Here is a 16,938-nt window from a genome sequence, read left to right on the forward strand (position 1 = left end):
AAGGATTTAGGGAAAACGACAAAAGAAAGAACAAACAAGTCACCACTTCCTGAAGTGTAGAGTGGAAGGCAGTTGCTGAAGGCTTCCTCCTCACCCTCTCCCCCCACTCCCGGCCCCGCCGTGGTCTGGGAGCGGGACCTCGGCTCCAGGAATGAACCCTGATTCATGGAAGCTGACCAGTCCCTGCCTCCCTTTCAGCACACAGAGCAATCGGTCTTGTGACGATGGGCCGGCCTAAGTCAACTCACGACAAAGAACCGTAAGGAGTGGCCTGCAGGGGGCTGCTGGGAGGGAGCACCCTTTTCCCTCCTATGAGACAGCTCTCAGAACCCATCCTGACTCTTCCTCTGGACACTTGCCATGTGGACCTGATGCCTGGAACTACCTTTCTGAGGATGCAGGCCAGACCCAGAGGAGGCCAAAGCCATAAGGACCACAGAGACACAAGTGACCCTTCTCATCGCCCTGAGCCTATGGATCCCCTTCATCATTTACATGGGTTCGAGTTAAGTTGTCTCTTACCTGCAATGGAAAAATTCCAACTAATAAGAGGTTAATTTGAGACGGGCTAGAGAAATAGGAACCACATCCTGGTGTACCCTTCACACCTTTTGAAAATCCTGAGCATTCTTCAGCAGGTCCTGCGAGTCAATACAGTGTCATGGGTAGGAAATAAAGAGGCTTTTGAAGGTGCCATGGCTGATTTGGGAAGGACTCTATTTTTATGCCCTGGCCACGTCAGGCTTGTTTTAGTTTTACAAGGTACCTTCTTACCTTTGAAAAGGTTGAGTATTACCCAAGAAAAGGAGGAGATGATTTCAAGGAAGAACAGCAGTGGCAAATGCAACATGGGCTGTTAGGATGAGGAGGAAAGAGTGTCCCTTGAACTTAACATTTGGAGGTCAAAGGCAACCTTGGTGCAAGGAAGCCCACGAGAAGTCAAAAAACACTGAGAATGGGGAGAGATACGGCACTGGCTGAGCGAGTACATGGGCAAGTGAATCATTTTTTTAAGATAGGAGAAACAGGAATATGTCTACAGGCTGAAGGGAAAGAAACAGAAAAAAAGAAGTGGAAGGAAAAGCTGAAGATCTAAAAGCGAGGAATGATAGGTACAGTGAGGTCCCAGAAGAGGCAGAATTCTTGGTCTGTGAAGACAGGCCGTGTCTTTTTATTTCTCTTTACATTATTTCTTATTTCCCTTTATCATGACCAGGACTTAGCAGCTACTCAAAAAGTATTTACAAAAAAAAAAAAAAAAAAAAAAGGAAGAAGAAGCTATTGTGCAACAAAAAACAATTTGGCAAATCTTATAAAAACGCATTCTTAAAACTGCTCTCATTTCTGAGAAACGAAGTACAATGTATGGAGTGTTTTATGTTTCGTGACTAACAAAATAATGCATTGCTAAAATAAGGCATTTTGACAATATCTACGTAAAACAAGTACGGACATTCAATTTCAAAAAGAAAAAGAACTCAACTTTGAGCCCCTCCTCTCTAAGAAGCACTGACCTTGGCTTCATAAAGCTAGGCAAGCTGCCTTGAGCGAGTGTAACCTATTGAGTTATTAGCTGTAGCTTCTGTGCACCAGGACGTTTCTTCACCGCTACTTACCTGCACTGTCCAACACGGTAGCCACCGGACAGCCACAGGCGGCTACTGAGCACTTGAAATGTGGCTGGTGCCACTGAGAGGTGTTTCGAGTGTGAAATACACACTGGATTTAGGTTTAGAACAAAAGAGAATGTAAAATGTCTCATTAATAACTACATATTGATGATGTCATCATTCCTCGGTACTCGCTGGCTTCAGAGCTCATCAAACCCTCTACTGATCGCATTTTGACAAGAAAAAAAGTTTCAGCATCTGGTGCTTGCTCGGGGCTCGTCACACTTGCTAGAACTTGCATGAATCACAATGCGGCCCCACGAGAGAAAATGCTTCATCACTGGTTACTGGTTAGTTTCAGCCCTCGTCAGGAGTTCCAGAACAAATTAACGATGAGTACTGAGGTAACACTGTATACTGAAATAATACTGTTTTGAACATATTGGGCTTAAAATATATCAGTGAATTTTTTTAACTATTGGCATTTGGAGTTGGAAAGGTAAAAATGAATTTGGAGGTAGGGCCACAAGTCTGTGAGTTGAGGGTATAGAGCAATTATGCCCGACAGTCTCAATGTTTTAGGCAGAGTATGATGCAAGGTCTCATGCAAAGTGTAGAAGCTTGAGTATTTCTCTACAGCCTTTCCCCCAATTTGGTTTTTATGCCTTCTACTCCCTGCTTCCTTAGGCCAGAGCTCAGAATTTATCCCCCAGACTCAGAACCCTGATGCTTACCAACTCAATCCCACTATCCTTTAATCTCAACGTAGACCATATCTTCTGGAAAGAATTTCTATTATCCTGTCTGATTTAGTAGCTCATTATTTACTAGCAAAGGAGCCAGTTCTTAACTCAGCTGTTCTGGCACCATGCTGGGTAGTGCCGTGGCTAAGATTATAGGCTCTGTAGATAATTTTGAAGCTGTTTAAATTGTTTTGGAGCAAACAAAGAATGAAAACTTGAAAAGTATTTTTAGGAAGTAAATGTAAAGTTAACACCAAATCCTGACAAAGATTTACACACAAAGAAAATCTGGCTAACCTCACTTAGAAGTATTAATGTAAAATATCCTTAATAATAAAATAGAATCCAACAACATATTTAAAAAGAATCCATCATTTACCAACTGAGGGTTGTTGCAGGAATGCAAAGTTCGATATTAAAAAATCTATTTATAGCCCTGGCTGGTATGGCTCTAAGGGTTGAGTGCAGGCCTGTGTGAACCAAAGGGCTGCCAGATTGATCCCTAATCAGGGCACGTGCCTGGGTTGCAGGCCAGGTCCCCAGTAGAGGGCACGTGAGAGCCAACCACACGTTGATGCGTCTCTCCCTCTCGTTCTCCCTCCCTTCCCCTCTGAAAAGAAATTTTAAAAATCTACAAAAAATAAAAATAAAAAATCTACTTATATAATTCATCCTTTTAATAAATCTAAAAATGAAAAATATATTATTATAATACTGAAAATATGTTTAACAATTTGGGGTAAGAAAAAAATCCAATAAATTCTTCATTAACATGATAATTTTTGTCTATTTAACCCCAAACCCATTATCATAATGTCAAGACAGCAGGGTTATTACCATTAAAATCAGGAAAAGACAAGAATTTACATGATCACATCCTTATTTGACATGGGACTGGAGTTGCTGCCAGTCTAATTAGACAAGAGAATAAATTAGAAGTACAAAACCTTGAGAGGAGGATATGAAATGATCAGTGTTTGCACGTGGTGCCTGTACAGCTAAAATGCCCACGAGCACCAGCTGAAACACACCTATAGCTAGAGAGCTCAGTGAGACAGTAAGGTTGAAAATTTGCACACAAACATCAATAACTTTCATATACACAAACTGTAATCATTTAGAATATGCAGATGAAAAGAATAAAAGCACAAAGAACAAAAGAACAAAAGCACAAAACCATAAAATGCCTAGAAGCAAATCTAGCAAGAAATATACAAGCAATATATGAGGAAAACTCCATTAAGGCCCTGGCTGGTTTAGCTCAGTGGACTGAATGCGGGCCTTCGAATCAAAGGATCGTGGTTTGATTCCCAGTCAGGGCACATGCCCGGGTTGCAGGCCAATTCTCAGCAGGGGATGCACGAGAGGCAACCACACATTGATATCTTTCTCCTTCTCTCTTTCCCTTTCCCTCTAAACATAAATAAATAAAGTCTTTAAAAAAACTCTATTAAAGGACAGGCTGAAAGACTGGACAAATACAAACAAACCAGCTTCTTAAACAGAAAAACTCAACATCATAAGGATTTGATTCTTAATTAATTCAAAATTTTAACAGAACTTGAAACAAAATACCACTAGTTTTTGTTATTCTTGGGGGGACAGTGTGTTCGTTAATTTGTTTTTAGAATCAGACAGGCTTCTTTAAAAATGGCTAGAAGAAATCTGAAAAGAGATAGTCACAAAGAATGACTAGTCCTACCAAACATTACATATATTATATAGCTTCAATAAGTAAAATACAGATCAGCACATGAATAGGTATAAACAGTAGCATAATGGTATGAATGAATCTCAAAAATACTGCTCATAGGAGATATACATGTTATTAAACTTTTTTTTCTCCAATCAATCTTTTATTACAGGGAGGTCTCAGCCAAGAACCCAGAAGGGTAGAGGTGAAATTATTTTTCCTCCCCTGCAGGGCAACAAGTTCTACCACACAGCCCAGGAGTTTCATAGGCCAGACCATCTAGGTTTGCGGAAGTGCGCTCCAGGATGTTCACACAAGGACGACACTGCCTAACGACACATTTCTCAAAACGTATCCCTGCCGGCAGGGGATTGCACAAAAGACTGGTACTCTGATAGAGCTTTTCCCCACGGGGAAATGGGCAAACAATTCTGACACTGCTACAGAAGCAGAACTACAGCAGAACTGCACAATGAAACAAATAGATGGAGGATGCTTGTGGGGACCAAATTTCTCACTGTTGGAGCGAACTGAGCAAGAAGAGCAGGAGGCCCGCATGGTCCGTGAATTAAATAATAAACCAGACAATGATGATCACATAAGAGATTAGAGCTGGAGACCTAAGTATGGACTCCTGCTTAGCTTACTATATCCAAGACGGTCACGTGTGGGAATGTTTATAGATATATGTGTATGAGTCAGTGTACATGCATGTCCTCGTTCTCAGTTGACAGAGCCTAGAAAAACCGCCCCGCCCCCCATCCTGGATCTGTTTCTAACACCATCATTCAAAGAACAGAATCAGGGCTCCCTGGGGAACAGCTGCTTCTGGGACCTGCGCGGGCCACACACAAAATGAGCCTGGGGCAGACACAAAGTGGCAAAATGCTCAAAATCCAGAAAGCCACACTGATGAGGGCATGTCAGAGGGACACAGAAGTCAACCAAAAGAGCTCCCGTCAGCCAAAGCTGGAACACTTGGAGCAATAAACACTGATCGAGTAGCATTAGATTACAACCTAAAGTACACAATAAATATCCATGAGTCCATATGATATGAATAAATGATTAAATAAATAAATTAGTGGGAAATAAAAGATGATTCTGTCGTGGAATAATTCAATATAAGTTATGTAGATATGTTTTTAAAAGGTGGACTTTAGCTCCCCATTCCTTTGGTATGGGCGGCGCATAATGATGTCCTTCAAAGAGTACAGGATGAAAAGGGAGAAATAGAATGACTTTAATACTGACCAGGATGCCTCAAAATTGCCAACGTCATCAGAAACAAGCCTGAGAAACTGTCACAGCCGAGAGAAGTCCCTAAGGAGAGGTGACGAACAACTGTGATGTGGCATACTAGATGGGACAAATATATTTATAATACATATATGCAGAACTATATATATATATAAGGTAAAAACTAAGGAAGTCTGACTAAAGTATGGACTCTAATCAATCATAATATACCAGTAATGGTTCTTTAGTTGTAAGAAATACATCATACTAATGTACGATGTTTATCATTAGAGAAAATGTGTTTGGGGTACATATCTTTGCAATTTTTCTGTAAGTCTAAATCTTTTATAAAAATTAAGTTGATTTAAAAAATTAAATAAATAAAAACAAAAACCAAATAACTGTCCTGGCCGGGTAGCTTGATTGGTTAGAACAACGTGCCCAATAGTACAAGGTTGTGGGTTCAATCCCCAGTCAGGGTACATAGAAGAATCAGCCAATGAACACATAAAGTGAAACAACAAATGGGTGTCTCTCTCTCTTCCTCCTGTCTCCCCGATTCCTCTCTCTATATATATAAAACAAGCAAAAATAAATGGAGCGACTGCCAGAACGTCTGAAGTCCCTCTTCTTCCCCTTCACATCACTCTCCCTTTGCACCAGATGTAACTCCACCCTGTATCCGGCATTCCTTGCTCGCCTGCTTTTCATTCAGATGAATCCTGTTTGCATGTCCTTGAACAGTAGCTTGTTCTTTTGAATGTTATACGAATCAGACTGCACTGTGTGTGTATTGCAGCTGGCGGTTATTCTCGCGTAATAATACAGGTGTGTGATGTATCATCCATGTTGGCACCTGTGGCTGCAGCCCATTCATTTTCTCGGCTGGAAGAGCCCACTGGGCGACTGTAACACTGGGCACATGTCCCGCCTCCTCTTAGCGGGCATCAGGTTGCTTCCAGACTTCGCCACGGACAACGGTGCTGGTCCAAACACTCCTGTGTGTACCTGTAAGAACTCTGGTGTAAGAAACACCCAGCAGTGGAATTACTGGGTCATAAGGCATGCATGTTTTTAATTCTATTTATGGTGCCAAATGGTTTTACCAAAGTTGTCATGTCAATTTAGATCACTGTTGGCAACAAGTTGCTTTTTCAAAATTTTGTTCTTTGGAAACCCAGAGAGTCAGTAGAGGCACTTGGTCTTTTTCCTCCAAGTTTTAAATGGTCTGTGATTTAAAAAATAATGACTATTCCATATTTGCAATAAAAAAACATGGTGACAGATGCCAAATTGTAGTCTATGAGTAATTACCATGGGACTTAACTTGTCTTGGGAGATTAACTTGTTCAATGCAGAGATTTTTCTATCATCTGGTGCGCATATATTTGAACTTGGTATAAAAGGAAAGAAATAAAGACTTGGCATTTTCCTGCTGAAAAAGGTGCCCAGTTCTGTTCCTGTGAACTGGCCTTAATCTGAAATGGGCTTAATTACATTCTTAAAAAGAGGAAGGAAGGAAGGAAGGAAGGAAGGAAGGAAGGAAGGAAGGAAGGAAGGAAGGAAGGAAGGAAGGAAAGACGGAAGGAGTGAGTTCTATAAAACAAGACCTCAATCTTCCCTCCAAAGATGAATAAAGAAATTAAGGCTGTATTTTATTTTTCCTTGAAAAACTCCAATGTCTTGAATTTCAGCCATACCAGTATATCTGGAAGATCATCTGAAGGGCTGAGAGATTCATCACTCCCACATTCAAAACTCCTTTGATGTATAAAATCTACATTTCTGTAGAAAAACAGCAAAATAATAACACTATGAATTAGTGCCTTCTGCTCAGATGAGTTATTTAATGCTGAAGACCCTATCTGAAGATTGCTCCCATTCATCCTCCATGTCTTGGATGGGGCTGGCGCTCTATACAAATCTGTTTACTGTTAACCTAGGCATCTCTGGCTGTGAGCAAAGGATAAAAAAGTAACACATTTTAAAGTTTCTTTTCAAAAGGGGAGATGGAGAGATGTGGGGGGGAAGGGGGAAAGTCAGGGACGCTCCCTGCCAGGCAGAAGGTCACCAGCAAGGAAAACCGTGTCCGATGTCACATTTGAAACCAACCACCACACTCAGGAGCTGTTACTCAGGGGGCCCGTGCTGGGCTCTGACAGTGGATGCTAAGCACAAGACCCCTCCAGTTCAAAGGTCAGCGGCCTTGGGGAAGGAGCTCCCCAAGCTCCTTCAAGCAGTGGCGTGTGCTCCCCAGATTCCCAGCCGGCATTCAGTGGGGCCCTTCTAAGAAAAGCTCAGGACATGTCAGCACCATGCACAGGTAGCCCGCCTTGCTCATCACGACTGTGGGCAGCCTTGGAACATGGCTACCCAAACCTGGAAACTAAAGTCAAATAAGAATTCTCCCGTTCCGCCTAGGGAAGGACACCAACTGAGGTAAACATTTCCCGATGGAGCCCAGCCCCTTCTGCACGAAGGGCCGTGTGAGAAGGCACTCAGTGGGCAAGGACATTCAAAAGGTATTTACATAGCCCCCAAAAGCAGTCCTCTATACAAACTAGGCGAGTGCAGCTTCCCTGTTCTAACCACTGCCAGGGCTCCACTGATCCAACCCAGAGCAAGATCAGATTTTTTTGTTAACTGAAGGCCTACACACATAGTAACGAAGAGAAAGCCCTCCGCCTGAGTTGGAGCCATGGAGCCATCAGCTGTCAGCTCCCCACGACCCTAAGTTACTTGACTTCCCCGATCCTCACCTTCCTCCCTGTTGGAAAACGCAGAAAGCCTGAACTTTCCACCAGATCTGCCTTCCAAGCCTGTTCTTTCAACCACTGCACTGGCCTGCGGGACTGTTCCGGATACTTGAAACAGCGCCTTGCTCAGGGAGCTCACTATGGCTCCTCGGGCCGGCTGATTTATCTCCGGGAGTACCTTCTTCCATCAAAACCATGGCAGCTGAAGTTGAACTCGGAGGCCCGAGAGGAACGGCTGTCTCCACGGAGCACGACACTTGCACTAGCCAACCCGTTGGGTCTGGAACGGAGGAGCACCCACCCCTTTCATGAAGAGACGAATAAATGCTGTACGTTGTGTCCCCGCACAGAACACCACACTCCACTGTGGAAGCCACTCGGGTTGACCCTGTTGTCCACCAGGCAAAGGCAGCTCCAAAAACAGGAACCTCTGCTGTTTTAGAAGCTGAGGTGCAAAACTGTGGTCGACATACAAAATCTTAACGGATTAGCTTGACAAACTTTTTCCATTGTCCAGAGAGGGTCATAAGGCTTATGTATCTAAGTACCTTAAGTGAGAAATCCCAGTTATCTTATGACGCTGTAGAGAGTTTCACAACACTTCTGAAATAGAGGTGTAGGTTACTTAGAGCTACCAAGTAAGTGTCCTAAAGAAGAGGCTGGGCCACTGTCCATTCAGGGTTTGTGGGAAGTACGGCCTTCTAATGGTGGCCCGTCCTGACCCAATACATTCAAAATCCAAACATTTTAACACTATGTAGCCAGACAAAACACAACCGGAAGTCACAGAGGCCCACTGCCCCACAACTGGCAAACCTTAGCTCAACGGGAGCTCCGCTCCACTGCCCCTCAGGGTAATCCTACAAGCCAAAATGACCACAGGGATGGCTGAGGTGGCCTCGGGAGATCGGGCTGCAACGCAAGCAAACTAGGTTCCAGGAACAAGAGTAACCAAAGGTCCAAAGCAAAGTCACCGCAGCCTTTAGGACTGGCTACAAGTGGCAGAATCCAGGACCACAAAAGTTCACCCCAAAAGCAACTACACTTGAATCTACCCTCCATGAACTTGGACTCCTCTCCCTTTCTGCCCAGCTCTGCTCCACCACCGAGCTGAAGTGCACGCCGACTCCCCCTGAGGATGCTGGGCCACAAGGAACAGGTACCAACTCATGTCTGGGTCTGAACACACCCCATTGACTGGGAGAGCCGTGGACAATCAATGCATTTAGCAAGTGCATCTGGCCCTAAAGTGAGAGAGTGAGTCTGTTCCTGTGTGTAAATGCCAAGTTGCAGTAGGTTACCATGGCAACTCCAGCAGGGTGCTGCAGTGGGCAGCTCTGCACGGAGGTGCAGGAAACCCATTCTTTACCATGTGGGCTTTGGCTGTGCCCACTGGATCCTAGGAGGCCCATCGTGGCATCAGGCCCTCACTTTGGGATTCTGCAAAAAGAGGAAGTGGAATGTGACCACGCGCTAGTCTAATCTTCCCTTTTTCATGTACCACTCCTGCCCCTCTTCAGCACAGCAAACAGTACATGTGGTTCCCCAAACAGGCTCTTTAGAAACGCATAATTCCCTAACCTCGTTCTCATGGACTGTGATGAACAGATTGCACTTGCGTATCAGCAGGGCTTCGACATGGTATGTCCATCCACTGAATAACCAGCATATGTACAATCTCGCCATCCTCAGTCAGCCCCCCAGTTCTTATTATGTTATCAGGATGCTCTGAACGCAAAAATAAATCATGCCATCAAGGGTGTAGGTTGGGCTTAATGGAACTATAAACCAACTTCTCAAAGGCCAGGCAATTGCAGAAATTGCTTTTCCATGGAGGCGGGAAGTAGGAATCTACTCACCCACTTCTTAATGATTTCGGTGTGAAACTCTCTCTTGTGCATGAGGAGAGGTTGGATACCATTCTGCTTGAGGCTCTGAGCTACCTAGGGCCATCGGGAAGCCAGATTCCTGAAAAGTGAGCTCTAGGTTGTAGGAACTCGAGTAGCTAGGGCAGGCTCCTAGCTACTGTCTGCATTCTTTTTTCTTGAGTCTAGAGACTTACTTGTGGTTATCTCTGAATTCCCTCCTGGGCAAAATAAGAATGATTTACAGCATCACTAAAGAAATGGATTGCAAGGTGGGTATACCCAGCAGGGAAAAGTGAGGGAAATTGGGGTTAACGAGGTCACCTGAACCTGTGAGGCTTTGCAAGGGGCTGAGGCAGGCTCACAACACCTTTGCAGCTTGGTTATGAAGACGAGGGGGTGGTTGGAAGAGAGGTCCAGTTTCCATTACCTGAAGGAGTTTGGTAGCCTAAGAACATTAAAACCGGGGTACCAAGAGAGCCATGTAAACAGACAAACACACAAAGGGAGGAAGGAAGGAAGAGCCTCTTGCCCGGGTTGGCCAGGTGTGCAGGAATGCCGGGGCTGCCTCCGCTGTCCTCGAGAACAAAGAGGATATACCCTTACTGATAGAGTCTACCTGATGAGTTCTTTACCCAGGGCATCGGGAGGTGACAGGGGAGATGTGGAGGTGGCTGAATGAGGGGCCGTTATACATGTAGGTATGAGGTGGGACTTGTTAGGAGGGACACCAGGGGTACAGGACACTGGGGTGATTCGAGGGAAGAAGGCCAGAGAGAGTGTCAGTCCCCTGGGCACTGACTCTCAGCAAGTGAAGTACAGAGGTCCAGCCAGCGCTCTGTGTCCTGCACACGCCTGGCAAGGTGACGAGGGGCTACTTGTTTCCTCCTCCCCGGGGAAACGCGTGGGCGGCGGCGGGTGTTCAGGGCTCTGCAGCGAAGAACTGAGCATGTGGCCAGGGAGTAGGGAGAAGGGCTTATGGGAGCTGAGCTGGTGGCAGATCAGAAGTGCTGTCCACGCGCTTCCGAATGAAAGCTGGGGGGTCAGGGCCGGGAAGAATTTCAGAGAGGCTCTGGCGACCTGCTCCTTTGAGTCAGGGCAGCTGAAGGAGGCTGAGGGCCCAGCACCCAGGTAGGATGTGGGGAGAAGTCAGGTGCACTGAGGCGCTAGCCTGCGAGTGGGTGTGGGCCTGGAATGGGGCGGATCTACCGAGGTAGGAGTGGGGGAGGGGAGGTCGCCGGCCAGTGGGTGTGTAGAGCGAGCCGAGGTGGGGGGTGGGGGCGCCGGCCAGCGCCTCGGGCCCCCTCGACCTCCCCAGGGACTCACCCAGCACGAAGTAGGGCAGCTCCGTGTTCTCCAGGTCGTCCACCACGACCATTTCGCCCGGGAAGTCGTTGCGCACCGAGAAGAGCAGCTTGGGCTCGGAGGCCGAGGGGCTGTGCATGATGCTCAGGTCGTTCTCGCGCAGGAAGGGCAGCGCCGACACCGTGATGCTCTTGAGCTTGCACTCCAGCTCCTTGGAGGGATCCCCGTCGCCTGCGGCCGTGGCCAGCACCGCCGCCGGCCCCCAACAGCAGGCGAGCAGGGCGCAGAGCCCGGCTAAAGCCATCTTGAGCCCCGGCGCCTTCCTCCCAGCGCCGCGAAGGTGGGGGAGGAAGCGAGCAGGGAGGGAGCGAGCGGGCGCGCGCGGGGGGCGGGGGCGACTGGGGAGGGGACGTGCGGTGGGAGATGCCCTGGTCCCCAGAAGGAGATGCCGCTTGCAGTGCGCGGGGCTCAGGCGCTGAAGCCTGGCCAGCCCGCCCGCGTTCTTTGTTTCTCCCAGCTGCTTATCTGGGAAAGGGAAAAGGGAGGGGGGTAGAAGAGGGGGAAATGGGAAGGAAGGACGAGGAGAGGAAAGAGGAAGGGAGCCGAGGATTCTAGGGAATCAGGTCAGCCCCCGGCAGGTTGCCGGAGCTCTAGCCTTCCTCCCCTTCCCGTCCTTCGGGAGGAGCTCACTCCTAGCTGTCAACCACCTGCAGGGCATTTTAAAAAGTCCGTCTTTGCTATGCAAAATCGTCCCTCTTTCCTCACCAGCATCCTGCTGGCTCCGGAAGGGCACAGGCAGGCACACACCCCAACAGGCCTTCCTCAGAGCAGGGTGGAAAGGGGGGCCTCTCTAGATGCAAATCCATCCCCAGTTATTTTGTGGGTGTAGGTGGTCACATTCCTGTCTTTTTAACCACTCTCTGGATTTGCATACTGGATAAGCCGCTGCTGGGATAAATGCACTGTGTATTCTTTACCCAGCACCAACTTCGCAGAAATAAAGAAAATACTAGTTATATAGATATAGGCAGATGGAGAGGTAGATATGAACAGCAAAGAACCAAGTCACCCTACTGCACACAGTTAAGCAGGAGACCAGAACTTTCCTTTGCAACTTCTCTGTTTCATTTCCGTTATAAATGTTATCTGTTGTAACCAATACGAAGATGACTTGGGGGAGGCTATACGTGATAGAAAGAGTAGCACCCACTCCAAAAAATGTCGAGCCTTTAACTTTACAGAATCCAGTAACTACAATGGGGCTGGAAGTAAATGAGGCAAACTAAAGTTTCTCAGCGCTCTTTACAAATGGAAAAGGAATAAGAGAGTATCCTTGGGTGTGGGCCAAGTCTATCTCAGCCCAATTGAAAGTAGAACTAACAGGTAGACAAAAGCAACAACAATAACAAACTACCTGTAAGTTTGGTTCCCATTAGTGCTGGGCTGTGTTGCCTTACAATGCTAACAGTATGAGTAAATAGTGATAGGAAATGATGTCTCTGTGTGCTGGAATCTGGTCTTTAGCTGAACTTGCCCTTGCGTGATAACCAACAACTTTTTTTGAAAAGCGTGCCTCTCCATCATCATGGACGCCCTGCTGATTTAAATATTAGGTGCTGTAGATCGTCACAGGTAATTCCTACTCTCTAGAAGTTTAATGCACCACGCTCTTCAAAGAGGACCCCAATTTAGAAGCAACTTCACTCATATTCTACCTGCGGTCAATTTATGGGCATATGCCAGTGCATGTTGTTAAAAAAATAAACCTTTGCCACATAGTTGCACAAAGTTACTCGAGTTGATGGATGGGAATAGAGAAAATGAGTCATATTTACAAAAACAAAACAAAACAAAACTTTATCGCAAGTCTGAATCTAATGTGCCTGAGAATTAACCCAGAGGTGTGTTTCCATGGAGCAGTGCAAACAGCTGCAAAACAGATGTATGAGCTGCTGACCTTTCTGGAGCTCATCCTCACCTTCATTGCTCCCCTAGGAGGCAGCGAGGTAGAGAAAGACTCCATGACACTGTTTTTCCTACTCTCGCTAGCGTAACAAGCAGTATTAAACTCAGCTCTACGAGGTTCGCCCTCGAAAAATCAGGGTGAATGCCAGGAAAAACACACTTATTCCCAGGATGTGAGAAATGGGGAGAAACTACCAGATCACCAACTAATCCAGTTTCTCGTTTAACAGATGAAGAAATCCAGACCAGGGGTGCTTTACCCAAGACCAATCTGCTAACAAGAAGCGAAGACCACGAGATTGTTTGTGCACAGTGCTCTTTCCGCCACACGGTGATGATACATCTAGGAGCACCCCGGTGATCACTGTACTTTATGGGTCAGAGTAACTGATTCAATGAACATATGTGTACCCGCCACAGGCCGGATGTTAGGCTAGGCAAGGACAGAGACTAGAAGAAAAATACTCCTTTGCTTTTGAGTAGCACATAATCAATGATCTTGAAATCTTTCTAATTTTCTGAAGTGTCTTGAGTCATTTTAGATAACCCGAGTGAAACACTGGAGGTTGATTTTCTGATAAGTTAATATCTAGCATTCTGTGTCTGTCTATCGTCATTTTCACATGCTTTCTCAATGACACAAGAAAAGTAATACATGGATAAAATGGCCATGTTAAACTATATGTGTAGGTGGAAATATTTGGAAGTTGGTGTCAAAGCCTTTATAGGCTTCTTTCTCCATGAAATAGTGGAGCAAGAAAACTGTACAAATAAAAGAAGATAGTAGTTAGTCTGAGCACTGGGTTCCTGTAAACTTGAATACCATGTCACATGGCATTCTCTTCAGGAATTAAACACCTATAGAGGGAAGAGAAGTTGAAGTTCACAGAAGCCAGCCCAGCTGTACTGTGTAGTGCTTTACATTTACATGGGACTGGGAGAAATTTCTATGCATTTCAGTCTTTACCTTTGTGTACAGCCAAGACGATGCAGGGAAGCCACAGAACTGGGTTCAAGTCTCAGCTCCATAATTTGCCTATTTGGAGGTGAGCCTGGACCGTTCTTATCTCCAGTGTCCTCCTCCATGAAATGGGGTCAGTGATCTCTGTCCACCCCATAGGCTTGAGATAATACGAGGGCAAGTGTTTCTGTTCACTAGGACACTGTCAAGTATCAGTTTCTGTTATCCCCCATCCTGACTTTCTTCTGACACCCAGCTCCCCGCATTCAAGTAACAATGGCCTTGCTCCTTGACTCTCAATAGCTCCCAAACGCTTCCCCTGATAAGATCTTCAGGAAATCTTGCTTTCTTATGCCATTCTAAAGGTTTCCCCTTCCGTGGGAAGAAGTTCAAGCATGGCTTAGAAATTTAAAAGCTCTTCCAAATCTCATGCTTATTTATTCTCTTAGATTTATTGCTTACTACACTATCCTTCCCCCTCCCACAACACACATACATGACCCAGCCAGATTAAAGCCCGCTTTTCATTTTTACTCTTCCCCTGCATTTGGTCTCCCTGGAACATACCACTTGAGGTCTCCAGCTCATCCCATCCCTGCAGGCCACATCCAGCTTCATCAATGCAGTGAGATCTTCCTCATTTCCTTTTCTCAGAGCTCCTCTCATGGGGGATTTACACACACACACACACACACACACACACACACTACCTTAGGAGGCCAAGGGCTATTTTTTTACACACTGTATTACAGTCGATATTCCCATTAGCAAAATAGAAACAATAAAACATGCTTTTTAGAATAGTTGTGAGAAGGAAATGAGATTACGTAGAAAGCGGCTGCCATATTTTAGGTATTTAGTTGGTGCTCAGTGTGATAGCTTTTGCTATTATCTGCTTATTCAATTACTTCGGAAAGAATGGAGGTTTCAGAGTCTTCTGCGTGAGATTTTTCTCCCCCCCATGTAGTAGCCAGAAGCAAGTTAAGTGATTTCCACTCTTAGCTGAATACCCAGGATAAATGATTGCATGTCTACCAAAAGACATGTACAAGAACATTCAGGCCAGGTTTACTCATAATAGACCAAAAAATGGAAGCAATCCAAATATGCCTGAATTGGAGAATAAATGTCGTATAGTCGTGGAACAAAATGCTACACAGCAATAAAAAATAAACATGCAATGACATGGGTGAATCTCACAAATTGATAAATGAAAGGAACCAGAAACGTGAGAGTGTATAGTCTAAGACTGTATTTATGGAATTCAAGAACAGATAACATTAATCTTTGAAGATGCAAATCACAATACTGGTTATGACTGGGGAGAGAATGTTTAACAGAAAAGGGCGGGACAAACTTCTTGGAGAGCCAGAAATTATGTGGATAGTGTTTACCCTGACACATATATAGGCAAAAAGTCATCAAACTGTACACTTGTAAAAATTTTTAATGTATATTAAATCATATTTTTACAGGGCTTAGGAATCCTTAGGAGTAGAAAGTACAGGCAATTTTTCCCCAGTTGTTTTCTTGTCTCCTAACTTCACCCCCTTTTCTTTTCCCTTAGAGTTGGAAAATTTAACTTTCTTTCCACTGAAATTGGTAGCAATTTGTTCAACTACTTCTTCCCTTTCCTCACTTCTTCCTCCAATTTAATAAGAGTCTCAGCACTTAATGTCTTATCACCTGGGACAAGCTCAGGGAGCCTCTGTCACTAAGAAGCACAGGAGTAAATAGCAGTTGGACAGCAACAGATTTAGGCTGTCACTGGTTGAGTTGGATATTTTATCCAATAGGAGAGCTGGAGACCCTCGGGGACCACCACTCTGAAACACTTTGTAGCTTAGGCAAACGAATACCTACGGGATGGAGAAGGAGGGTCAAACCTGTGTAAGACACAGAGGAGGGAATAGAGGTGAAAGTGATGGGTGGGTGGGACTAAGGGTGTGCAAACGAGGACCATTTCTGATTTTCCTCCATTCATTAAGAACACTGGATTCCTTGATGCTTTATAGCTAATCCTGATTAATATTACTTTGATGTTTATTAAACCTCTGCATTCTTTTATTTCCTCAACAAAACGATCTTTTGATGTTGCTCTTCATTTAAGGAACTAAATCAAACACTTCTCTTCCTTTCTGACTGTGAATTCTTTCTATATTTCTCCCACCACATGACCTTCTGTGAAACCCCCAAATTCCTTTGCCAGCTCCAAAACTCTGAGCTCTTGCCAAAAATTTAGTGTAGCAAGGTAGGTAGCTGGGCATCATTCAGTTTTGCATCCTCATGTGGACATAAAGGATATACTTTACACCCTTTGATTCATAGTTAACATTTTCCTCTCTCTCCCCCTCGCCCCGCCCCCGCCCCGCCCCCACCCCGCCATTCACAGGCTCAGCTACAGCACCTGCTTCACGGAAACAAGGCTTGTCCTGTTCTGAATCTCTGGTCTCCCTTTAAAAACCGAATGGAGAGGCACAGTCCCTCTTCCTGACACTCACTGAAGTGAAAGGGGACGCGCAGAAGGAAAACAGCACGGGCAGAACAATTCCCTCTTTTGGAGGCAGGACAGTTCCCTCCTTCGTTTCTCCCCCGAAGTTCTTCTTGCCTCTGTCCCTACCATCCTGGTTTGGGGACAGAAGGTTTCTTGATTTAGCTGTTCTAAGTCTCTAAATCGGTTTCTCTCTCTACTCTTCCGAGTTTCTCCTATCTTCCCTCTCTCTCTCTCTCTCTCTCTCTCTCTCTCTCTCACACACACACACACACACACACACACACACACACATACACACAAGTGACAT

General features: G+C 45.3%; 1 protein-coding gene across 1 annotated transcript in view; it reads right to left on the minus strand.

Moving 5' to 3' along the window:
* ASTN1 (astrotactin 1) overlaps window positions 1-11,515 on the minus strand; it is a 280,642-nt gene extending 269,127 nt beyond the window's left edge. The window contains exon 1 of the mRNA XM_053663736.1: window positions 11,233-11,515. Within this exon, the coding sequence (XP_053519711.1) occupies window positions 11,233-11,515 (283 nt within the window). The remainder of the gene's footprint in view (window positions 1-11,232) is intronic.
* Window positions 11,516-16,938: the final 5,423 nt, after the last annotated feature.

Source organism: Artibeus jamaicensis, unplaced genomic scaffold, assembly GCF_021234435.1.
Source record: "Artibeus jamaicensis isolate MK-2021 breed Jamaican fruit bat unplaced genomic scaffold, CSHL_Jam_final contig_327, whole genome shotgun sequence".
NCBI lineage: Eukaryota > Metazoa > Chordata > Mammalia > Chiroptera > Phyllostomidae > Artibeus > Artibeus jamaicensis.